This window comes from Lissotriton helveticus, chromosome 1_1, assembly GCF_964261635.1.
Source record: "Lissotriton helveticus chromosome 1_1, aLisHel1.1, whole genome shotgun sequence".
NCBI lineage: Eukaryota > Metazoa > Chordata > Amphibia > Caudata > Salamandridae > Lissotriton > Lissotriton helveticus.
This window is the reverse complement of record NC_136057.1, coordinates 294,276,499-294,303,545: the sequence shown is the minus strand read 5'-3', so window position 1 is coordinate 294,303,545 and position 27,047 is coordinate 294,276,499. Positions and strand designations below refer to the sequence as shown.

At 47.5% G+C, this 27,047-nt stretch overlaps 1 protein-coding gene across 1 annotated transcript in view; it reads left to right on the top strand.

Moving 5' to 3' along the window:
- The window catches only part of SYN3 (synapsin III), a 1,149,796-nt gene that overhangs the window by 983,124 nt on the left and 139,625 nt on the right, over window positions 1-27,047 (top strand). Inside the window, exon 8 of the mRNA XM_078653521.1 lies at window positions 25,893-26,035. Within this exon, the coding sequence (XP_078509647.1) occupies window positions 25,893-26,035 (143 nt within the window). The remainder of the gene's footprint in view (window positions 1-25,892; window positions 26,036-27,047) is intronic.

The following is a 27,047-nucleotide window of genomic DNA, read 5'->3' as shown; positions in this document are numbered from 1 at the left end:
GAAGCGGGTCCCTGCACTCTAAAACATTAACTTGATTTAAACAGCATTCTTAACTAGCATACGTTTCTAAAACAACACATCTATAAAGCATATATTCCCGTACTAAGTTTTGATAATACAATTTTGGAAGAACCACGTTAACCCCATCTCACATTATTTAGCAGCACGTTTAGATTTGCTGTGAATTGCCCTAAGGCCTACACAATATACTGGTTTTCAGAGTTCCATTCAACTCTTACATGATTCCTTTAACATGAGAACGTGAGGTTTTCATATTCATCCCAAACATTTCTACATTAATCTCACACAGTTATGACTATTGTTACTCTACTTAAACATTCTATACATTACACTACTGAATATAAGGCACTCTGTGTATTTCACTTCTAGATATAAAACACTTGTGTGCAGCGCATGTTTAAACTAACTACGTGCTTGTAAATATGGTGCACTTATACATTTTTCAGACTTGTGCTCTCTCAATCCCCCCTTTGATGACCTTCAGGGGTCATCACCATCAAGACATCATCACAAAAATGTAGACCCTTCAAAGTGAAGTCGTGGCAGTGCCACCTCTTTTCATTGTCTCCAATGCTTTCAGACTCCTGTATTGAGTGTCCTGCATCGCTGTCAACTTTTTCTCCTGTTTCCTCATAGATCTCTGCAGCCTATTTGCTCTATACCATTGATACAAACGCACCAATCCCCATAAAGTGATTACACAAATCACAATTATGATGATGGGTTTCAGTATGTACCAAACGATACCCTTTCCTAGGTTGGCAAACCAACCTCCAACTTTACCCATTCCATGACCTACTTTTTCCCACACGTTTATCTTTGTCAGATCCTCAATTTCGTGGTGTATGGCAGTGATGTTTCGTATATACTTCTCTAGAGGTTTTGAATTGTCTGGAATGTAAGTGCAACATTCCTGGACCTTCAAAGCCTTACAGACTCCTCCCTCTTTAGCTAACAGAACATCTAAAGCAAGTCGGTTCTGAAGAACCAATGCCCTAATCGATTGCATCTCACCTTCCACCAGCATCAATGATCTAGCAGTACTGGCAGATAGCCTATCTACGACTGTAGCTAACCTCCTAATCTTAATGTCATTCAGTATCTCTCCTAGGATAGGGAATGCAGCACCGAATACATCCCCAATTACTTCTGCTGCACCCAGCCCTCTCTTCCCTCTAGTTGGTATTCCTTTCTTCGTCGTTTCTAAATTCTCAACATGATATATTTTAGGGAAGACAATAGCCAAATAGCATGATCCGTACCAATTATCTGGTAGCTTTACATAGGCATTTCTTCCACATACAAAATATACATTTGGAATTGCTTGCATCTCTTTCAGGAAATCCTTGGAGTAGTACTCCAATTGAAAAGCATGTTCACAACTGACTTGACCTACATACAGATTCTCATAATAGGAGTAACTCCTGTGAATGCACAGTTTCCCCCATTTCTCCTTGTCTAAAGCAATTGGACCAAAGCTACCCTTTCTTTGATGTATCCTTTCCTCCTTGGTCCAATCTGTTTCCCATTGTCCTGAGGCCTTTAGAATCTTCTGCCTCCTGTATCTAGTATCTACCTGCTCTATAAACTTTTTCTCAATTTCTGACACTTGACAAGTCAGATTATTTCTTCGGGCATGTGAAGTATCTAACGTTTTCCATGGAATGAACCATTTGTGTAATCTGTCTTCGCTCTTGTAATAGTCCCACTTATTCAGATGCTTGTAATTTGGGACCTCTGGTAATGTCGAATCGAAGTTCGAGAAATAATACTCGAACCCCTCTCGTCCATAGAATATGCTCAACAATAAACTACATGTAATTCCATATGTCAATGGAAGATGATGGTATCTGATACCCTCATCTACAGAAGCTGGTAACTGCATACAAACGTAGCAATTCTTCGCCTCCATGACATCAATGTACTCATAAAGTAGTTTAGCATAAGCATTTGACCTGAAATTTCCCTGTGACTCATCCGTGTGTAACCTTTTTATTTCTGCATCTAACAACGCTTTGTCTTTATCCTTGATGTTTCCCTTATCATTAACAGTAGTAGTTCTCGGTGTTGACACTCCCTTGACTTCTTTGACTGCCGTTACATCTCTCTCGTGTCCCACTATGTATGAGACAGTAACCACTAAAACTATCAGGGAAATCACCACTCCCAACAGTGTGCCAACTATACATTTTGCCCTGCGGTTCGGGTTGCCAGCCTCCATGTTCTCAAACAGTGCAGTTCTTGTCGTTCTTCCGGCATTCGCTTCTTCTTCTCTTTGAACAAAGTCTTTCTTTTAACAATGTCTCTCTCTCTCTCTCTTTGGACTCTGAGAAGCTGACAATTTTCTCCGCAAACAGTTTAAAGTCCTGTAGGAAACAGACAACCCTAGCCCTTCTCCATCCGCTAAAAGGAAACCCCTACCATTTTTCTTCTTCCACTCGGCGCTAGGTTATCTTGCAGTAATTTTTCAAAGTCCTTTCAAAAAGTCTTTTTGCAACAAAGTGTTAGTCCAAAACAATGAGCATTCCAAGAACTTCCACTACTCGCTCAAGCATTTCTAACCGAAGGAGAGTTCCCTCCAACACTGGATATCGTGAACAGCAAACTGGAAATTCAACTGTTTCTAAAATCAATTTTCTTATTCCACTTAAGAGAGGAGGATAGACGATGTTGAGTGTCAGCAACCTTTCGGTCTCCGCCCCCGGTAGCAGGAACAGTATTTGTACTGTGATTATCGGATCAGTTCTGATCAGGTTCACTTCCCTGACCCTCCCGGTTCTGTGCCCCACCGACATCTGCAACGAGGTAGGTCCAATCAGGAGTAGAGTATCTTCTACTAGGCACCCGCACCCTCCTTGACCTTCTAAGACCCTCCTCGGCCTGATCCTGGGTATCTTCTTCCTGATCCGAGTCTTCGGATATAGGAGCAAGCGTTTCTTCTTGGGCCGACCTCAAACTTAGCCTCCTGTTTATTCCCGGCCAAGTGGCAGCCTCACACCTTGTTCTCCTATGTCTCGTCCTCCCACTCGGTTCTTGATCACTCTGGTACTGATCTGTGTCTGAATCGTATTCACTGCTGCTCTCTCCTTCAGTTGCGTCTTCAGTCTCACTGCCGTCCTGTCTTCGCTCTTCGTCTGGATCCGATGCGTTCCCAACTTCTTCCGACACCCCCTCAGCTGCTTCGATCCCTTCTTGCGACTCTTCTTCCACTTCTGGGCTTTCGTCTGGGATAGGAGCTGTTTCCTCTAGAGGTGCTGGAACTCTTCGAGTATGGGATGCATGGATCCAATTTGGCAGCCCCCCGCACTTCACCGCGGTGTTCGTGATCAGGATTACCTGAAAGGGCCCACGCCAGCGAACATCTAGGCAGTTCTTCCGGACGTGCTTTTTGACCAACACCCAGTCCCCTGGGTTCAGGTCATGACACAGGTTTCTCGATGCTGGAACTTCAGCCGCATGCACCTGAAGGGACACAGAATGGATGGCGTCAGACAGTCCTTTACAATAATCCAAGATCAGATCATCTGTAATATTCAATAGGGCAGCAGTTGGAACCGTGGGAAGTCTCATGGCCCTCCCCATCAGAATCTCGTGTGGAGAGAGACCTGTCCTCCTGTCAGGGGTGCTGCGCATGCTCATGAGCACTAAAGGAAGGGCATCTGGCCAACTCAAAGATGTGGATGCCACTACTTTAGCCAATCTATTCTTCAAAGTGCCGTTCACTTGTTCCACAATTCCTGAAGCTTCTGGTCGATAGCTACAATGCAGTTTTTGATCGATCTTTAATGTGGAGCACAACATCTTCACTATTTCGCTGTTAAAATGTTTTCCTCTGTCCGATTCCAGAGAGGCAGGCACCCCGAAGCGCGGTATCAACTCCCTGAGCAACAATTTAGCCACTGTGAGTGTATCGCACCTACGTGTAGGGTACGCTTCAACCCATCTGGAAAATACGCATACAATCACCAACACATACCGAAGGCGATTAACTCTTGGCATTTCGATGAAATCTAGTTGCATTCTATTGAAAGGCCCCCCCGACCTCCCAATGTGACTCAGTGTGACTGGTGTTCGTTTGCCTACGTTCAGTTGTTGGCAGGTAACACATCGCTTACATACTGATTCTGCTGCTATTCTAAATTTAGGGCAATACCAAGTTTGCCTAAACACTCTCATCATAGCATCCCTTCCTAGATGTACTGGACCATGTATTTCTCTCGCCATGGGATTAGCTAATTCTTCAGGTAACACAGCCCTCCCATCTGCTGAAACCCAAAAATCCATTTCACTTCGCACGCAACCTGCTATTTCCCATGCCTTTTTCTCTGTTTCAGGTGCGTTCTCCTGCATCATTCTTAAATCCTCCCAAGTGTCTACAGTTTCTAACATCATACTTAATTCTGTCTTTTCTTCAGCACCATCTATTTCCACTTTTGAAAAAGAATAATTTTGTTCCGCACAATAACGTGCGACTTCGTCAGCGTATCTGTTGCCTTGTGACACAAAATCTGTATTCTTAGTATGAGCTACACACTTTACTATTGCAATGTCAACTGGACCTTGTAATGCTTCTAACAACAATCGCACAAATTCTCCATTTCGAATGGGCGAACCAGAGGAGGTCATGTAACCTCTCTGAGACCACAACTGCCCGAAATCATGAACCACACCGAAACCATATTGGCTGTCAGTGTATATGGTGACTCTCTTTCCATTTCCTGCTATGCAGGCACGGGTTAGGGCAATGATTTCTGCTACCTGTGCGGAATGTACTCCTTCCAGGCAAGTGGCTTCCACAACTCCAGTAATGGTACAAACAGCATAAGCTGCTCTCAACCGACCAGTATCGTCTCTTAAACATGAGCCATCAACAAAATAAATTTCATCGGGGTCAGACAACGGCTCATCCACAATAACTGGTCTGGGTTTCGTGCATAGTTCAGTCACATCAAGGCAATCGTGGTCTTCACATCCTTCGCCTTCTATTACAGTAGGTAATGGCATTAAAGTAGCAGGATTCAAGACAGAGCATCTCCTGAGTGTCACGTTCTCCGCGGCAAGAATAACTTGCTCGTAGCGCGTGAGCCTACTATTAGTCAGATGCTGCGTCTTCGTCCTGGTCATTAGCAACTCAACTGAATGCGGTACATACACCACCACTGGATGTCCCATCACAATACTCTCGCTCCTTTCAATGCTGACACCCGTTGCAGCAACGGATTTGAGACATCCGGGCAACGCTGCGGCTACTGGATCTAATGTAGCTGAAAAATATGCAAGTGGTCTACGGGCATTTCCGTGGGTCTGTGCCAAGACTGACAAAGCACATCCCTCTCTCTCACAACAATAGAGTGAAAATGATTTCTCGTAATCAGGCATTCCCAGAGCCGGAGCACGACACAAATCGTCTCTCAGCTGCAAGAACGCCACAAAGCATTCTTCGTCCCATGGTACCGGATCACTCACCTCCTTGTGCGTCAGTTTCTGTAAGGGCTTTGCTTTCAGTGAAAAGTTAACTATCCACTGTCGGCAGTAACCCACCATTCCTAGGAACATTCTAACTTCCCTCTGTGTTGTAGGCGCATTCATCTTCATTATCGCCTCAATCCTCTCTGGTGACACCTTACGTTTTCCTTTCTCTAACCGGTGCCCTAGATACTGTACTTCTGTCAGACAATACTGCAACTTGCTCGGAGATACCTTATGTCCATTTTCGGCTAAATGGTTCAGTAAGGCAATTGAGTCTACTTTACAGGCTTCCTCTGTCTCTGACGCAACAAGTAGGTCATCTATGTACTGGACCAGAACCGAGTTCTGGGGCAGTACTAGATTTTCGAGATTCCTTTTCAACAACTGGTTGAAAATAGATGGACTGTCTGTGAATCCTTGTGGGATTCGACACCATGTTAAAACGCGATCTTCCATTTTAAAAGCGAAAAGATATCTGCTCTGTTCATCCAATGGGATTGAAAAGAAGGCCTGGCAAAGATCTATCACTGTGAACCATTCTGCTTGACATGGTATTTGAAACAGTATCACTGATGGATTCGGTACCACGGGACAACATGAAACGACTATGTTGTTAATTTTTCGTAAATCCTGCACTATCCTGAATTTCCCACTAGGTTCTGCAAACCCATAATCGGGGAGTTACAAGGACTACCCACAATTTCTTCCAGTATTCCCTGCTGTATCATTGACTCAATCACAGGTTTTATTCCTACAATCGTTTCCTGGGACAATTTGTATTGAGGCGTTCTTGGAAACTCGGCATTTGGCTTTACCAGTATTTTTACCGGTTCTACCCCTTTAATCAATCCTATTTCTTCTCCTGTGAAATCCCATACCTCTGACGCCACTGCATCTCTTAAGTCTTGGGGAAGATCTTCTACTGTCAGAGTAGGATATAATTCTACACAGGATTTTGAGTTTGCTACCTTGAAAGTAGCATCATCGTCTGTAGTCTGTACCTCCACTCCTTGCGGGGTGCAGTATATTGTGCAGTTCAATTTGCACAACAAATCCCTTCCTAACAGACATACCGGACTCGAATCACAAACCACAAACTGATGTTCGTTCATATGGTTTCCTATCTTCACAGACACTGGTTCTGTCAATGGACTAGTCAGCCTTTTATTTGCGACTCCTACCACCTGACTTGTTTCCCCTGACATCGGCAAGTCAGGAACCACCGCTGACCTCAGAGTTGATCGGGTAGCCCCAGTATCCACCAAGAACGTTGTGGGACACCCTGCCACTTCTGCCTCAACAAATGGCCCTCTTTGATCCACCTCTAGGACTGCCCCGAGGGTACAGTCCTCTTCACTGCTCACCCGTTGTCCTGTCAATGGATCAATGTAATAACACTTTTCTTCCTCGATGAAGAGAGGCATTTGTTTAAAGACCTTTCCCCCTGTCGCTACCTTCGGTGGCTGTGGGAACTGGGCCCGTGGAGCCGAAGTCCCCCCTTTGGCCACCTTGCTTCCTGGAACTGTCACCTTTGGAGTTGGGACTTCTTGAACCTGCTCTTCTACTTCTAGCTCTCCATTTTCAGGGTTAAAGGGACACTCGCGTCGCCAATGTCCCACCTGGTGACACAAATGGCACTTTGTCGTTTTCTTTAAAGTGGCAAAGTCTACCCTAGGTCTCTGCCCTTCTTCATTATCCTTGTTCTGACCGTTTGGTTTTCGTCCCATCCCCTGTTTCTGCTGGCCACCCTTCCCAGCGGACTGCATTTGCACCACCATCAATTTCTCCTTTAGATTCTTGGCTTTAGAATCTATCTCGTCACTACAGTATCTTGCATAACGTAAGATCTCATCTAGTGGTTTGTTCTGCCAACAGATTAAATTTTGCTGTATCATCAAACAAATATCAGGTCTCAACCCCAAGACAAACTTTGACACAAACTGCCCTATATCTTTGGGATCCATTACATCGAGTCCACTGTATTGTTTGAATGTTTTCAATAATCTCTCATAAAACTCGTGAACTGTCTCCTTGGGTTCCTGCCTCGTTCGGTCTATTTTCACCCAATCTATATCCTGTGGTGGTACCTTATCTTTCAGCCATGCTATTACCCTTTCATACTTTCGCATGACAATCTCGGACGGTCCATTAGTTCGAGCATCCCTCACTGGTTCAGTATTTGGCCATTCAACACTAGTCTTGCACGGGGTCCACAAATCAGATGGGACCACGATGTCAAACAACGTGTTCAAATCAATCCACAATACTTTCGAGATCTTTACAAACCTTTCTACCTGCTTATACCACTCAACTGGATTGTCCCTTAACTTCGGAAATGAGTTGGTAAATGCAGCTAAGTCTCCTCTACTCCAGGGCACATGTACATAATTTCCGTTTGATATTTCTCGCAAAGGGAATGCCTCCATATGCATTACCCTTCCCTCGGGGGTCATCACATTTGTACTTCGTCTAACGGTGCCCTTTTTTGACCACCTCTCTTCCCATTTGTCCAATTCTCTCCACACCCTTATCCCTGATACCAGCTCTCTTATGTGTGTTTTTAATCCAGTAGTTCTCTTCTCATCTAGGTCCTGGTCTGCGTACTGCAATCTGTGGTTACTCTGCAATGCCCTTGTCCTAGATAAATCCACGGCATACCTGTCTGCCAAATCAGTCAGTTTCTCATGAAACGCTCTAGCTTTCCTAGTAATATCCTTTGCCATGAACAATAACTCATCCTGTTCATACAATTCTATCCTTTCCAAAGGCAATGTTCCATCTATTATCTCATCAACATCTGATTTTAAACTAGTGACATCGAGTCTCTTTGCCTTAATTTCAGCTTTCAACACACTAAATTTAGTTACTCCATCCGCATCTCTCCCATCCCAGCTCCGAGATCTACGTTTAGGTACTGGTGAGTTATAGGGAGTCCTCCCCTGTTCCCATCTCTCTAGGTCCCATGCCTTTCCATCTTCTCGAGGTGGATGGTGAAACACTCCTTCACGCCTCATAGCCCCTCTCTCCCCATCCTGGCTAGTTTCGCGGGATGCATGGTAAGATATTCCATTACTCCCTCTTTCTTCACTACTTCCCTGTGATTCCTGATTATTCGAGGCATGGCGGGACCTATCACTGTTCTCCTTTCTCCAATGTTGAACGTCTTCTCCGAGTACATGATGAAGGCACCTAAACCTATTCTGAAAAGCATGTACCATTTGGTCTCCACCTTTCTCCCAGAGACGGGACATCTCCTCACACTCTACACTCCTACTATTTTGCTCCTGCTGTTCCCTCTCATCCGTAGGACGTGTAACTCCTCGATTCTCCTGACTTTGGCCTTCCTGCCCCTGACTACTTTCGCTGGCCCCACAATGAGATACAGTCCCGTTACCTCTGCTTTCCCATTCTGGTTCTGTTCTTGACCTGTTACTCGGGGTTACTGCGGACCCATCCCATTCCCTCAAATCAGCTCTTAATTCTGTATAGGACTTTGGCCGCGGTCCCCTTAGGTCCATCGGTCCTCTCTGACCTCCCTGTCCTGTGTTGGGACCTACAGATGTATCTAATGGGGTGTTCCACATTACCGAACCATGCAATTGCTTCCATGCATTTGTCACGTTATTCCTCCTTTCCATCTCGATCCTTTCTCTATCCAATTGCCTCTGTTCTTCCTCTCTATCTCTCTCTGGGTTATAGATTGATACTATAGGTCCTATGGTAACAGGCACTTGAAGAGCGTCTGGCAATCCAAAGGACTCAACCCTTTCGGTGGCTGGCGTTTTCTGCACCACAAACCTTCCCACTACACTCTGTACTGTACTAGGTTGAGGTGTCTCCCCACCTTTGATAGGTGTCCATTCCGATATAGGGAGTGGTGTATACCCCTCTATGGCATTCCCATCTTCCCTTGCGAGCCCCCTATCTTCTATCACCCCCACTCTCGGAGGTGGTCTATCCATTAACAATCTGTTTATCAGATTGTCTTCCGACTCGCTTTCCTCGTCTTCCTCCATGAGGTTTCCTCCTCCTGCCACCTCCCTCATCGGATACATTTTTTCCACCTCAATAGCCTGTACCCTCCACCGCTTTGCTTCCTCATCCCATTTAGAATCTCGCACTGCTCTTACCGATCGCGTCAGTCTTTGTTGACGCCTGTTCAAATTTCTGTTGTGTGCCGCCCTAATCCATGCATTAAGGGCCTCAAACTGTGTAGGTCTAGGCGAGGGTTTCAATGAGGACATAGTTGCTTTTAGCCGATGTAACACCTCTAACTTAAACGTCCCGTACCTCGGGAACTGCATCTCCTCATTCCCTTCCGTAAGCTTATTCCAAGCCCCAATCCATAATATGGTATGCAGCCCAACATTCGTTGCCATATAATGAGCTGGTGTACCCTCCGGCGGAGCCTCTTCCCCATAATAATGTTCACTTCGTTTTCGTTTAAAAATCCCTTTTAAACACTTAAAACACTTCATGATTTCGCTCTTTCTCCGCGTTTGTTTACTTCCTGATGATATTCCACCAATCTCAGCCCAGTTCTCACTAACTGGCCTATCCGTACGCGACTTTCCTCCGACGTCACTCTAGCCGCCCAACCAGAGCGCGGCTCTAGCTAACGTCACACCAACCGCTCAATCACAGCGCGGCTCTAGCCGACGTCACCCGTCCCCCTTCGCAGCAGTTCCCCTCCTTTCTCAGCTCGTCTCCTCGGTCATGCACGCGTCCCATTCATACTCTGAAAAATGATTACTTCCGTCCAAGCGATCACCTTTCTTGACTGTACGCCCACAGTCTTTCTGTAGTTGTCACCTTAACTTGACGAAATGTCTTTCCGTTTACTTCCAGACAATCGCCTTCTCTGATAGGTTACTCACACACAGTAACTTCCGACCAGCGTCCGTTACTCATACACTCACTCTTACACTCCCCCTATCTCGGTTCCACGGCGGTCAATGGTACCTCGTGACCTCCGTACTATGGTCGACAACTACTCTGGATGTTCGATACACCCAAACCACTTAAGCTCTGGCCTGAACTTAAGATTTCACCAGTTCACCCGTTTACCAGGTAACCAGTTTACCAGGTTGCGCGCGCTCACAACCTTCTCTCATTCACACTACAGGCATTCAACTCCGCAAGACATTACAATACAAATACAACACAAAACACCGCAATCTGTTCACGCATGACCCTTGTTATACTCACTCTCCTCCGATACTGCTGCTTTTCTCGCACCGTCTGCACCTTTCGACACACGATTCTTCCGCTGCTCGTCTCTCGACGTCTAGGGGCCTTGGGGTAAACTAACCTCTCTAGATTACCTTCCTCAAGAAGATAACCATCCTCTGCTACCAACTGTTAACGCGGGATTACTGGTTACTAGTTACCTTACCAGATCCCAAACCAAGTCGACTGGATCGTTGGTACCTGTCATTGAGTAAAAGGTAATCTAACAATAGGTCAATCAATTAAGAACTTACACCACTCTAAATGACCACTGACCAGGATTAAGTTTCAAAGATTTAATATAAAGTCAAAGATAACTGAAGATACAAACTTCTCAAGATGAGGTTCAAAAGATAAACTGGTATCACTATGAACATAAATTCCTTGAACAATCTGAGTCTACAAAACAGAATAATGAGTACAAGCTCGAATATCATGAGCGTTGCCAAAATGGATACAAGTTGCAACCTCAAAGTCATTACAGAAAAGAAAATTAAGGTTAGTCTGTCCCTACACTATACTAAGTGACATCCCTACTTAACAAGATCTTTACCCCTCTAGGTGTCAGCCGTGGTGACTTCCTAAGAAGATCACGCACTTCTCTTTGTCTCTTCTCTGATAATGGGTCTCTCCTGATCAGTCTATCTGCCTACCCATCCGCTTCCTTAGGCTCCCAAAATCATCTGCCCTGCTCTCCTCCCGGGTCGCTTTCCCTAATACCAAATCACATTTCCGATAGGAACGCCCCTTGGGACGCCCCTCACGTGGTACATCTTTGCGCGGTAAACTCCATGATGGTACTCTTCAAGACCCTCGTTAAAGTTGACCTTGGCTCCCAGGCTTCTTCTCCAGTGCGCCGATACCCCCTGAAATTCCTGAAAACTCCTACAGGCCTGCGCCAAGCGCCACTGAACAAAGCCCCTTTCATTCTAGCTGATTAGGACCCTCGCACCTGCATACAGTCCGTCCTGCAGTGGGCCTCAAATTCCAGACTCCACCATATCTATAGGTCGTAAAGCACACGCGAAGCTCTGTACTGGACGCCTCTCGACTTCTCTTCTAACGAGCACATGGCACATCAAAGGAGATGACATTATCAGTTCAGGCCTACTTGATTTACATGAAGCGGGTCCCTGCACTCTAAAACATTAACTTGATTTAAACAGCATTCTTAACTAGCATACGTTTCTAAAACAACACATCTATAAAGCATATATTCCCGTACTAAGTTTTGATAATACAATTTTGGAAGAACCACGTTAATCCCATCTCACATTATTTAGCAGCACGTTTAGATTTGCTGTGAATTGCCCTAAGGCCTACACAATATACTGGTTTTCAGAGTTCCATTCAACTCTTACATGAATCCTTTAACATGAGAACGTGAGGTTTTCATATTCATCCCAAACATTTCTACATTAATCTCACACAGTTATGACTATTGTTACTCTACTTAAACATTCTATACATTACACTACTGAATATAAGGCACTCTGTGTATTTCACTTCTAGATATAAAACACTTGTGTGCAGCGCATGTTTAAACTAACTACGTGCTTGTAAATATGGTGCACTTATACATTTTTCAGACTTGTGCTCTCTCACTGACACACCAAGAGTAGGATCTCGACAAATCCTGATTCTGCTATACACAGATGAGGCTGTATTTTATGGCCCTAACCCCAGCAAGTCTGCAGATTATTATTGATTATTTCACTGATTATCTGCAATGTATTTATTTGGAGATAAATCAGGAGCAAACATTCACTATGTCATGTCAAAGTAAAAAAAGGTAAAACATATCCCTTCTTTTTACAAGGTAATGAGATCGCAAGTACGAAACAATTCTGCTATTTAGGGATGACGTCATCTGATAAACTGTTTTCACTGTGCAGATACAGCTACATTTGAATAGGCCTAGGTGTAATAAATATTTATTTTATATCTTCACTTTGGAAAATACTAGCAAAATAATTATTTCACACATAGTTCCAAACATCTAATTCAATGCTGAAAGTAAATTTTTGACAAGTAATTTATAGCCCCATTACCTGCTAAGGCTTTTCCAACCCCAGTGAAAGGAAATATCTTTTGCATCAATGAAAGAGTTTCAATACTAATTTCAATAACTTCACAGCTTTCAGAAACAAGCCGAGATGTAAAAAAGCATGTTTTACCACCATGCTTTCATTTTTCTGATTGGTAGTCCATTTTACCCATTTTTTATGTTTCATCCTACTTGCAGTTTGTAGCAGAAGTATGTATGAAGTTTATCACCATTTCGAGGATAACTCAGTGTAATCTACCACAATTGTCCTGGCACAAAGGGCCAGGCCTGCACTGAGCCCTTCTTAACCCCTTGGCTGCGGGGCGTTTTCACCTGCTGTGCGGGGGGGAGGGGGCCGCGCGTGGCGCCGCCGTGCTTGTGACGAGCTCAGCTCGTCATGAGACACAGTGGAGCTGCACTCATGATGAGCTGAGCTCGTCACGACCACACCCGTTTTGGAACGTTCAGCACAGCGGGGAAATTATCCCCGCGTGTGAACGTTCCAACGGTCATGACGAGCTCAGCTCGTCATTAGTGCAGCTCAACCGTGCCTCATGACGAGCTGAGCTTGTCATGAGCACGCAACGGGTTAATGACACCTCAGCTGGTTTGCACCGCAAATTTAGGCAAGTTTAACAACTTTACAGTAGAGGAAATTCAGAAAGCACTCGTCATACCTAAATCGGGGTCGCCCTTGGTTATCTGCCCTCCAAGGATTAGGGCTATCCTGTCCAAGCTCCGGCCATCTGTTCCATATTCAATCTATCTGTTAACACAGGCAAGATCACATTGGTTTTGAAGGAGGCCTATGTTATGCTGATTCAGAAGTCAAACCTGTCTCCCTTGGTCCTTACAAATCATTCCCCCATTTCACTGCTCCACTTATTGGGTAAGCTGTTACAAGGTCAAATTAAAAGGCAACTCAGGGAATATCTTGAGGTGAATAAGATCTTGGACCATCACTATTTGGGTTTCTCTGTGCTCACATTACAGAATAAGCCCTGGTAGCTATGACTGACCATATCAGATACTCTGTCGGTGCCAACATTCCTTCTATCCTCGTGCTCTTGGATCTAGCCGCAGCATTTGATACTGTCTCTCATCCCAGGCTAATTCATAGGCAGCAGGAGATAAGAATCCAGGGTGTGGCTTAAAGATTGTTTGTAAGTACCCAAACTATTTTGATGGGTTTTTATAAATCCAGCATTATGCCATTGGACAAGGGGGTGCCACAAGGGCTCCTGTCTTGGCCCTAACTTATTTAACATCTATGTGGCCCCTTGCTAAGGTCATCAAAGCCTTCGGATTCGTGGTAACGTCTTATGCAGGTGATACACAGTTAACTATCTAATACGATGAACATCTGGCCTAAACTAAAGAACATCTTTCAGCCAGGATCATAACACTTGCTGATTGGATGACAGTTAATTGTCTTACGTTGAATGCTGGCAAAACTAAAATCATGCTGTTTGGTAGGGCCCAACAGCTTTGGTCCTCTGATTGGTGGGCTTCGGAAGTTGGCATAGCTCCAAGTCCTAAACCAGTGGTCAAAACTCTAGCTGTCCAATTGGAACAAACTCTCTCAATGAAGGAGCAGGTTTCAACAATGATTGGCATATGCTTCTACACAATGTGCCTGCTGAGGAGAGTTTTTACCCTTATCCCTTTCCCGGTGAGATGAACTCTTGTACGGGCGTAGGTCATCAGCCGTTTGTACTATGGCAATGCGCTTCTGGCATTGGCAAATTAAACTTTGCTTTCTATACTCCAAGTTGTGCTAAACCCCACCGCCTGCCTCATCTGCAATTCTCCAACTGGAAGGCTTCTTCATCTCTTCTGAACTCTCTGAATTGGCTACCAGGCCGTAAAACGATTATCTTTAAAATCTGTTGTTTGACACGTAATTCTTTACTTAGAACAGGTCCCTGCTATCTATCAACTAGACTCGTTTGTTACTACCCTCTGAGACTGCTGAGATCTAGTGACAATGTGCTGTTGTCTGTCCCAAGTGTCAGAAGAACCCGTACCGGAGGCAGAGCCTTTTTGTATCTTGCCCCTCTTGATTGAAACAGGTTACCTCTGCACATTCTTATGTTCATGGATCATCTCCAAATTAGAAAACTGGTGAAGACAGTGCTCTTTTAGAACAGTCATTCCTTGCTTGGCAAGGGCTTCTGGCCAGTTGCCGAGATACCCCTCCCGGGGTGATTCATGCGCTTTATAAATTATATTAACATAACATAGGTGAGCCCAGAAAGTTATGTACTACTGAAAACTAGACAAAGTTCAGAATGCAGCAAAGGGTGATTTTTGTAGCTAGATCATAGTTTCTCCAGAGAAACTAGTTGTTGAAATTTAATATGATAATGAAATAGCAAAAAATAGAAATAGCTGACAACATTTTCATCGGCAATTTTGTGCCCCAATGGAAGATTTACAAAAACAACATAGTTTTGTGTCTATTGGATCCTTCTAATCACAGGGATATAAAGAGGCAGATTTACGTTGCCTGACGCATCTCTGCAAATCGGCAGAGATACGCCAGGAAAGATACGGAACGCAAGTTCATCCTTGCGCCACCCATGATGCGCCGCATTTACAATGCGGCGCACCATGGCGCAGGAATGAACAGATGCGTGTCGCATCTTGGACGTAAAGTTGGCGCAGTGCTGAAGTTGTGTTGCGTGCGGCACGCAACTCCAGCACTTTTCCAACTTGCCCTATCTTTAACGTGGTGCGTCAAGTCTTACGCCTGCTTCAAGCAGGCACAGGGTTTTGACGCATCAGCGTTGGGAAAGTGACTCAGTGAAATCTTGTAGATTTCACTGAGTCACTTTTCAGGGGCGTTCCTGCGACGGAACGCCCCCCCCTGCACCGGAACGCCTACATGAAACCTGACGCAGGTTTCATGTGGCGCAGGGCCTTACACCGTGACGCATCTCCATAGATGCATCACGTTGTAAATGCCTCGTAGGGACGCGCCACGTTTACGCCACCTTGTGTGACGCAACAGCGGCGTAAACGTGGCGCAAGGGGCTTGTAAATCTGCCCCATAGTGTTTATTGGTTGTCATGTGATACACAGAGCCAACAACTGAGCAGCACATACTGATATTTCATTGTGTACCAACATTGCAGCAATTCACAAGGTAAAATGTGATGAATGGAAAATGGGTATGAAGAAAGCCTAGGCAATATTAAAATGTGCCCTACGCACAGACTAGGAATAGTGGTTATTTGTACAAATATACATTTGGGGTTACCCATACTGTCATGTGAATCAAAGAGCAATTTGCAAATTGTGATCTGTGAAGTACACTGGCTTGCATGTTTGGAAGCCACTAATGAAGTGAAGGCCAATTCATTATAATAAATGTTAAACTATTCTGTGTCCCCACACTTCATCTGATAAAGAGTTGCACCATATCGGCAGAGACAGCTACTGAACTGCACCCACACATACTTTGATAAAGCAACTTTACATGCTAAAAAACAAATAACCAATTCACAAAAGTGAACTTTGATAAACATCAGGCAATGAGAGAGGTGATGATTTTGGGGTCCCTCCTAACGTAGGGGAGGACCAAACAGACGCCTTGAACACAAAGAGCATATCATGCTGAACCATTCAGTGGTGGTCCCATCCACTTAAGACCACCCCAAGCACAGTTATGATGGGCAAAAATGCAATTCCAACCAAAGGCCCTGCAATGCATTATGGGATGAGATTAGCAGTGGGCAGTGAATATTATTGTATCCAATATCAAAATAATTCTACAAAGAGCTGCAGTTCAACTCGTCGTTACTAGGTGTCCCTCACGAGTCAAATTCAAAAGCATTAAATCAAGCTGCAGTTCCACTAGTCGTTACTAGCTGTCCCTCATGAGTCAAATGCAAAAGCATTGAAACCCTTTCATGAAGCTGCAATTCAGCTCTTTGTAGAATTTATAGTATTAGCTCTCAGCTCACGGTTTCAATGCTTTTGCATTTGACTCGTGAGGGACATCTAGTAACGACCTGACCCTGGTCGGTAACGGTCACTCCACCTGCCGCGCAGCTCTCCCTGAGTGTGCCCGGTCTCCCTGCCTGCCTCCCCGCTGCCCTGTGTCACTGGGCTCCACTTCTCCTCGTTGCCGCTTCTAGTGCTTGTTCCTGTTTTTCGTTCACTGCTACCAGTGCTCGTTTTTTGGTTTCTTGCCCTTCTGTGCCCCTTCCTTTGTGTTCGTCGTTCTTCCCCTCGGGACCGCTTTTCCTGCCTCTGACCCTTCCCCGCTCCTTGCCGCTGCTCCCCTGCGGCCCCGCCCCCTTCTTTATTCTGTACCCCGATCCCCTTCCCCGCGCCACCCCGCTCCCGCCTCCCAGCTGCTCCTCCCTCCCGCCGGCTATTTAGGGTCTGCCAGCGCGACGGGGAGCTGTGACCTGACCTGACCCTGGTCGGTAACGGTTGCTCCACTCGCCGCGCAGCTCTCCCTGAGTGTCCCCGGTCTCCCTGCCTGCCTCGCCGTTGCCCTGTGTCACTGGGCTCCACTTCTCCTCGTTGCCGCTTCTAGTGCTTGTTCCTGTTTTTCGTTCACTGCTACCAGTGCTCGTTTTTTGGTTTCTTGCCCTTCTGTGCCCCTGCCTTTGTGTTCGTCGCTCTTCCCGTCGGGACCGCTTTTCCCGCCTCTGACCCTTTCCCGCTCCCTGCCGCTGCTCCCCTGCGGCCCCGCCCCCTTCTTTATTCTGTACCCCGATCCCCTTCCCCGCGCCACCCCGCTCCCGCCTCCCAGCTGCTCCTCCCTCCCGCCGGCTATTTAGGGTTTGCCAGCGCAACGGGGAGCTGTGACCTGACCTGACCCTGGTCGGTAACGGCCACTCCACCCGCCGCGCAGCTCTCCCTGAGTGTGCCCGGTCTCCCTGCCTGCCTCGCCGCTGCCCTGTGTCACTGGGCTCCACTTCTCCTCGTTGCCGCTTCTAGTGCTTGTTCCTGTTTTTCGTTCACTGCTACCAGTGCTCGTTTTTTGGTTTCTTGCCCTTCTGTGCCCCTGCCTTTGTGTTCGTCGCTCTTCCCCTCGGGACCCCTTTTCCCGCCTCTGACCCTTCCCCGCTCCCTGCCGCTGCTCCCCTGCGGCCCCGCCCCCTTCTTTATTCTGTACCCCGATCCCCTTCCCCGCGCCACCCCGCTCCCGCCTCCCAGCTGCTCCTCCCTCCCGCCGGCTATTTAGGGTCTGCCAGCGCGACGGGGAGCTGTGACCTGACCTGACCCTGGTCGGTAACGGTCGCTCCACCCGCCGCGCAGCTCTCCCTGAGTGTCCCCGGTCTCCCTGCCTGCCTCGCCGTTGCCCTGTGTCACTGGGCTCCACTTCTCCTCGTTGCCCCTTCTAGTGCTTGTTCCTGTTTTTCGTTCACTGCTACCAGTGCTCGTTTTTTGGTTTCTTGCCCTTCTGTGCCCCTGCCTTTGTGTTCGTCGCTCTTCCCGTCGGGACCGCTTTTCCCGCCTCTGACCCTTTCCCGCTCCCTGCCGCTGCTCCCCTGCGGCCCCGCCCCCTTCTTTATTCTGTACCCCGATCCCCTTCCCCGCGCCACCCCGCTCCCGCCTCCCAGCTGCTCCTCCCTCCCGCCGGCTATTTAGGGTTTGCCAGCGCAACGGGGAGCTGTGACCTGACCTGACCCTGGTCGGTAACGGCCACTCCACCCGCCGCGCAGCTCTCCCTGAGTGTGCCCGGTCTCCCTGCCTGCCTCGCCGCTGCCCTGTGTCACTGGGCTCCACTTCTCCTCGTTGCCGCTTCTAGTGCTTGTTCCTGTTTTTCGTTCACTGCTACCAGTGCTCGTTTTTTGGTTTCTTGCCCTTCTGTGCCCCTGCCTTTGTGTTCGTCGCTCTTCCCCTCGGGACCCCTTTTCCCGCCTCTGACCCTTCCCCGCTCCCTGCCGCTGCTCCCCTGCGGCCCCGCCCCCTTCTTTATTCTGTACCCCGATCCCCTTCCCCGCGCCACCCCGCTCCCGCCTCCCAGCTGCTCCTCCCTCCCACTTCGCCATTTATGGCGGAGTCCACGCGTACGCGCAGCATTCACGCGGAGCGGGCGCGCCGATTGTGTGCCGAAGGCGCGCCAAAGGCAAGCCCGCCCGCACCTGGCCCGCGCCCAGCACCAGGATCCCTGGCCCCCGACCATGCCAGCCCACATGACGGACCTACGAAGCCACCACCCTCAACGCACTCAAACCCGACCGGAACCCCGCCTGCTACCGAGCCACCCCGAAACGCACCCACGGACCCTTCACCTGCCAAGCCTGCAAGTTCTCCTGCCTCCGGACCTGCACCGCACCAGAAAGACCAGGCACCAGCAACAACCACCTCAAGTGCATCCTGCTCAACACCCGCTCCGTCCACAGACACGCCGTCGAACTCTGGAACCTGCTCGACACAACATCACCAGACGTCGCCTTCCTCACGGAAACCTGGATGAACACCTCCTCAGCACCCGACATCGCCATAGCCATCCCGGACGGATACAAGATCACCCAGAGGGACCGCGTCAACCAGACATCGCCATCGTCCACAGGAACACCATCCGCATCACGACCAACTCCGACGACACCTTCACCGCCGCCGAGCACCTCCACTTCCAGATACACACCGACCCCAAGACCACCCTCAGAGGCACCCTCATCTACAGACCCCCGGGACCACGCACACAATTCAGCGAAGACATCGCAGACTTCATCAGCCCGCACGCCCTCCCCTCCGCTGACTACATCCTCCTAGGGGACCTCAACTTCCACCTGGAGAACAACAAGGACTGCAACACCGCCGCCCTGCTGGATAACCTCGCCAACCTCGGACTCAAGCAACTGGTGAACACCCCCACCCACTACGCCGGCCACACGCTTGACCCCGTCTTCTCCTCCAGCAAGCACATCTCCTTCAGCCACTCCACCGGACTTCATTGGACAGACCACAGCTGCGTCCACTTCAGCTTCAGAAGAACCACGACCCACCACAACCCGCAACAGGTTCCTCGCAGAAACTGGAGGAAGATCACCGCCGACCAGCTCACCACCTCCCTCAGCCAGAACCCTCCCGCCAGCGCAACGGACCCCAATGAAGCAGCCCGCACCTTCACGCAGTGGATCACCAACTGCGCCGATGACCTCGCACCACTGAAGAACCCCCCCAGCAGACCCGGCAGCAAGAAAGCCTCCTGGTTCCCCGACGAATTCAAAACATCCAAGAAACACTGCCGCAACCTTGAAAAAGCCTGGCGCAACGACCAAACCACAGGAAATATGACTGCCCTCAAGAACGCCACTCGCAAACACCACCAGCTGATCCGCACCACCAAAAGGACAACATTCAAAAAACGACTGGACAACAACACCCACAACAGCAAGGAACTCTTCAGCATCGTCAAAGAGTTCTCCAACCCCAACGCCGGAAACAACGACATCACACCCTCGCAAGACCTCTGCGACTCACTCGCCACCTTCTTCCACCGCAAGATCGCCAACATACACAACAGCTTCGGCGCACAGACCACGCACCCAACCACTGAACCAACGCCCCCCACCACCACCCTCTGTAACTGGACCCCGGTCAGCACCGAAGACACCACCCGCACGATGAACACCATCCACTCCGGATCACCTACCGACCCCTGCCCCCACCACGTCTTCAACAAGGCCGACTCCGTCATCACACCCCAACTCCGGGACATCATCAACATCTCCTTCAACACCGCCACCTTCCCGGAGAGCTGGAAGCACGCCGAGCTCAGCGCCCTCCTTAAGAAACCAACCGCGGACCCCACCGACCTCAAGAACTTCCGCCCCATCTCGCTCCTCCCTTTTCCTGCCAAAGTCATCGAGAAGACCGTCAACAAACAGCTCGCCGCCTTGCTTGAGATAAACGGTTCCCTCGACCCTTCACAGTCTGGCTTCCGAGCCAACCACAGCACCGAGACCGCCCTAATCGCAGCCACCGACGACATCAGATCCCTGCTCGACAACGGGGAAACGGCGGCCCTCATCCTCCTGGACCTCTCTGCAGCATTCGACACTGTCTGCCACGGCACCCTAGTACAGTGCCTCAGCAACATCGGAATCCAAGAGAAGGCACTGGAGTGGATCATCTCGTTCCTCTCCGGAAGAGCCCAGAGAGTCCGCCTCCCCCCGTTCAGATCCGAGGCCACCGAAGTCATCTGTGGCGTACCACAAGGATCCTCACTCAGCCCCACCCTCTTCAACGTCTACATGAGCCCCCTCGCAGCCATCGCACGCCAACACAACCTTAACATCATCTCCTACGCCGACGACACCCAGCTGATCCTCTCCCTCACCAACGACCCCGCCACCGCCAGAGCCAGCCTACACGAAGGGATGAAAGACGTCGCCGAGTGGATGAAGAACAGCCGCCTGAAACTGAACTCAGACAAAACGGAAGTCCTCATCCTGGGATCATCGCCCTCCGCCTGGGATGACTCCTGGTGGTCCACTGCCCTGTGAACCACCCCAAAGCCAACAGACCACGCACGAAACCTGGGCTTCATCCTGGACTCCTCCCTCTCGATGACCAGACAAGTCAACGCCGTATCGTCATCGTGCTTCAACACCTTGCGCATGCTCCGTAAGATCTTCCGATGGATCCCCACCGAAACCAGGAAGACAGTCACCCAGGCACTCGACACCAGTCGACTGGACTACGGGAACACCCTTTACGCGGGAACCACTGCCAAACTACAGAAAAGACTCCAGCGCATACAGAACGCCTCCGCACGACTCATCCTGGACATCCCTCGCCGCAGCCACATCTCTACCCACCTGAGAGACCTGCACTGGCTCCCCGTCAACAAGAGGATCACGTTCAGACTCCTCACTCATGCACACAAGGCTCTCCACGACATGGGCCCGAAGTACCTCAACAACCGCCTCACTTTCTACACACCCACCCGCCAGCTACGATCGGCCAGCCTCGCCCTCGCCACCGTACCACGCATTCGCAGAGCCACCGCGGGAGGAAGATCCTTCTACCTGGCGGCCAAGACATCGAACTCCCTCCCCATCCACCTACAGCTGACCCAGGACCACCTCTACTTCAGGAAACAACTCAAGACCTGGCTTTTCGAGCAGTGACAAACCCCTCTCCCCAGCGCCTTGAGACCCTACTGGGTGAGTAGCGCGCTATACAAATACTGTTGATTGATTGATTGATTGACTAGTGGAACTGCAGCTTGATGTAATAATTTCAATGCTTTTGCATTTGACTCGTGAGGGACATCTGGTAGAGACTAGCGGAACTGCAGCTTGATTCAATGCTTTTCCATTTGACTCGTGAGAGAAACCTAGTAACGACGAATTGAACTGTAGCTCCTGGTAGAATTATTTTGATATTGGGTACTATAATATTCACTGCCCACTGCTAATCTTGTCCCATAATACTTTGAAGGGCCTTTGGTTGGGATTGTATTTTTGCCCATAATAACTGTGCTTGTGGTGGTCCTAAGAGGATGGGACCACCACTTAATTTTTCAGCAAGATGTGCTCTTTGTTTTCAAGGCATCTGCTTGGTTCTCTCCCTAGGTTAGGGAGGATCTCAAAATCATCACTTCTCTCACTGCTTGCTAAGTTTTCATTTTCACTTTTGTGAAATGACTATATGCATTTTAGCATGTAAAGACAGTTATACTTGTTAATTTACCAAAAATATTTGAGGTCTCTGTTGAGGAATTCTGCCCACCGCCATCCTGGAAAACTTACCAGACTCCAGGGTGGACTGACATGCATGGATCCAACAAGCTTTTTTTACCCACAATGCCCTTCATACCTCAAACTTTTTCTAAAATCACATATTTTTCTAACATTTTTGTTAAAAAACTTCCGAAATCTGCAAGGATCCTCAAACTTCCTACCACTCAGTATTCCCCCACACTATCTAGAAATCTACCCTATCTGTGTTACTGAACTTGGTGAACTTTGCATGGTCCTTAGAATGGTTACTTTTAGGATCCGGCGCTTGGCTCAGTCACACAAGCAGGGTACCATTTTTTATAAGGAGGGGTGTGGGAACAGTTGCTGTTGGAATTTTGTAGACCCCAACAGATTCCAGAAGTTTCCCTCACAGAAATATGAAAAAAATGCCTGGTTTTAGCCAAAGCTTGAGGTTTCCGGATTTGAAAATGTGGTGGGATACATGCAAGTCACACCACCCTGGACGCCCCTAGGTCTCTAGTTTTCAGGAATGTTTGGGTGTTAGTCAGATTCCGTTGTTGCTGGCTGACCCCGAGCCCAAACAGTGCAACCATTCAGCTTGGCAAATGTGAGGGAATTGGGAATTACCCCCTCTCTTCTAGCCTATATGTCAAAACATCTTTCCATTCATCCTTTCAGCCTTCTATCTACCCATTGATATCCACAATTTCCATTCGTTCCTTCATCCATCATTCAATCTTATACCACTCCATCCATCCATTGGCCATTTCATCCATCCATCAGCTCATTTATCCATCATCCTTGCCTGCATCCATTCATCCACACATAGTCATCATTTGACTCACTCATTCATCAATAAAGTCTTACATTCATCAATTGATCCTTTTTGTTCCACCCATTCATCCTCTCAGATTTCCATTTACTGTGCCAACCATCCACCCATCCTCCTAGATTTTGGTTTACTCCGCCATCCCTTCATCCACTCAGCCAGCCTTCTTCTCAGATTACAAATTACTCTGGCATCCTTTACCCCACCCATCAATCAATCCATTCATCCATCCTCACAGATTTCCTTTTGCTCTGCTATCCTTTCACCCACCAATCAATCCATCCATATATACCTCCTTTCTGCTTTCCATTGACTCTACAACCCTTTCACCCACCTATCTAGCTGTCCTCTAAGGTTTCAGTTTACTCTGCCATCCTTTCACCCAGTCACTGATGCTCTCAGATTTCTATTTAATCTGCCAACCTTTCACCCTCTGATCCGTCTGTCCACCTGCTCTGATTTCTTTCTACACTGCCATTATTTTTCACACACTCATCCGTCCATCCATTTATCTCTGATGTCTATTTACTCTGTGTTAGACATGATACTCTTCAGGTCATGTTTCCCTAAACATTTTGCTTTTTCCTCCTGGTTTTTGCTGATTCTCTCTCTGTGGCCTTAGGGCTCTGGGCACTTTCCCACTCCACTCAGTGCATTGGGAAAGTCCATGTGCCCTTCTTACACGTGTTAGGAAGTGGTGCTTACCTGATGTTTTTAACAAATGTATCAAGCCTGCCATTATGTGCACTTGCACTTATGGTATTTTAAACATGTGCCTAGTCTGCCATTGCCATCCTGGGTGCGCTCAATTGCACTTCTGCTCAGATGGCATTCCTAAGTCACTGGCCATCCCAAGTGTACCTTTCACTACCCCTAGAGCATCACTAGTGTAAGTCTGATGGAGTGAAGCAGGTGGTAGGGGAAAGGCAGGGCAGGTGCACATTTATGTTCCCTGCCCAGGTAGTGAAGAATGTCCATGTGAGTTTTCACTACCTATAAGGTTTGCTCTTCCCATAGGTTAACATGGGGGAATGGTTGAACTTACTTCAAGCTGCAATAGTGGCTTACAGTGGAGCAGCCTCATAATGTTTCCTATCACTTGATTCATAATGTCAACCCCTCTCCTGTGGTAAAGGTGGATTTGTCATCAATAGCTTAGAAATGCCACTAGAAAGGGGGCATTTCTCTGCTCTAAAACTCTTTGCGTGCCTTTTAGCTTGTCTCCAGTCCACACTGGAGGCTGAGGAATGCACAGCTATAGCTATAAACGTGGCTGCAATCATACTATCACTTTCATTGGAAAAGCAAGACACCAAGCATTTAGGAAGGGTATTGGTGTGACCATGTATCATAAAGAATAAAATACCCTGTACTGTATGTTAAATGGAAATTGCAAGTCACCTTGGAACACCATAACCATATAAAGGAACTCTGCCTTTGGCCTCATTCCTTTATTTGGTCACTGAACTTTTGGTGACTCGCAGTATCCTTATAATTTACAGCAGGTGTTACTTGGTCCATATACTATGAGTCAGAATTTCTAGAATTCAGGTCCAGGGAAATATAATTTGAATTGAGGAGGAAAGCATGAAGCAGCCAGTTCAAATTCTACGACTGATCAAACTCTGTTATCATTCATGGTAAAGAATTCTGTCCAGCCGATCAGAACTCTTAATCCAAATAGCTGACAGCATTGAATTCCAAAAGCCTTAGAAAAACCTGAAATGGTCACACACAACAGAGAGTGAGAAATGTAGGGTTAGGCTGGAGATTATGTAATGTCTGTAGATGCTGCAATAAAATAAAGAGTACCAGAATAGACGGCTCTTGTGGTCGTTTTCAGCCATTTTTTCAAGTTTCAGCGTTCTAGCTCATGCATTTCTCACATTTACTTGCCCTTACGGACTTGATCAATCCATTGAGATGTGGCCTTCCTTAGTCAATATTTTGAGATGTTGCCTCCTTTGCTCAATCCATTGAGATGTGGCCTCTATTGATAAATACACTGAGATGTAGCCTAGAAAACTGGGCACAATGCATGTGACTGGTGCTTGCAGTCTCCTTGCCCACGTCAATGCTCCCTTGCTCTTATTAAATCAGGCAAATTGTTTATTCATTGGAGTTGGAAGAATTGCCTAAGAGTTTTATCTGCCAGAAATGTTAAGCTGAAGTTACAGCAGAATGTATTCTTGTAATATTTTTGGGTAATTTCATCCCATTGTTTCTAAACCTACTTTGTCCTTTGTGTTTTGGGTCTTTGGAAGCCACTGATGAGAATGTCAGTCCTACAGAAACTGCTCTAAAAAAAGACAGGCAGGGCATACCAAAGTTAATTAATATATTGGAAAAATTGGATTCTTTCACGACAAGTTACAACTTCTGAAAGGCCCATAGAGTCCATCAAGTTGTCATATGTCATGCCTTCATTGCGATTACTGTGCTCCAACTCTGTGGCCCTTCCAGAGGAAAAACTGTTGGAAAATTTACGAAAGATCTTATGGACTTGTCAAAATCTGCTGGGCTCCTGCCCTCCACGATGAGCTGTCTTGTCTGTGTGTATCAAACCGTGTCTTCCCTTCCTATCTCATGCCTTCATGTTCACCATTTACATCCTCAGGTGAAAGTGGAAAACCAGTACGACTTCCAGGACATCACCAGCGTGGTTGCCATGGCAAAGACTTACGCCACCACTGAGCCATTCATCGACTCCAAGTATGACATCCGTATCCAGAAGATCGGCAACAACTATAAGGCCTACATGTGAGTAGCGGATCTGTGTTATGCCGGGTGTGGCTGGTCTGCACAAGTCCTCTACATATGGTTAGGGTGAAGAGATGGCTCTCCGTCGTCTGCACCAATGAGCCCAATCCAGGGCTTTCCATTTACACAACAATACACAACATACTTCTTTGTTGCTAAGTTTGTGAGGTGCCTAGAACAGTGAGATCCTGATGAAGGCCCAAACCCAGTTGGCCCACAAATATACAGAAACATGTTGTTTAAAATAAAATGAAGAGCGTATAGTAATCTCCCTATACAATTGTGGTTTAAGCCATAACATTAGGGAGTCAGAATCAAGAAGGATTTACCCACCGACAGGCATTTTTAGACGAACCCTGGTTTATGCCTTGACACATTCAGGTATGCGTGTTTATGTGCAGTATAAAGGCAACAACACCAGCGCTTGTGAGTGTATAACAACAAAGGTTGATAGGAGGTAGCTACACTGTACTCACACGCCACCCATTGTGATCCAGGTAACCCAGTTGGATGCTGTAAATCATAGGACAGCCACCTACGAAGGCACTGAAGTCATGAAACGAACTCTACTGCCTTCAAACAATGTCGCTCAGATTTAAGGGGTGATACTATTGAATAAGACTTTTCTTTGGGTGGATCATATACGGGCATTACGCTTGCACAGAAGGGAGTTTTATGGCATTTCATTCTTTACCTTGTGCTTCTGTGTAGACTCCCCTTCACGAAAACATGCACAGGGAAGGAAGGTGGGCATGATACCCAGGTAAATTAGAAGTAAGGCTTCTGCAAAGGAATGCAAATAGGAAGAGCTACATGCCAGTCTTCCGTGCGGGCCCACACATGCAAGGGTGGCCCCCTTGCATGTGTGGCATACACGCTAGGGGTGGGCAGAATTTGCGTAATCGCCTTACCCAAATCTCCGCGAAACGGTAAAAAATCTCCGCAAACACGCAGAAATTCTACGAACACGCGGAATTGCTTGTTTGCGATGCTTTTTTACTGTTCGCAATCG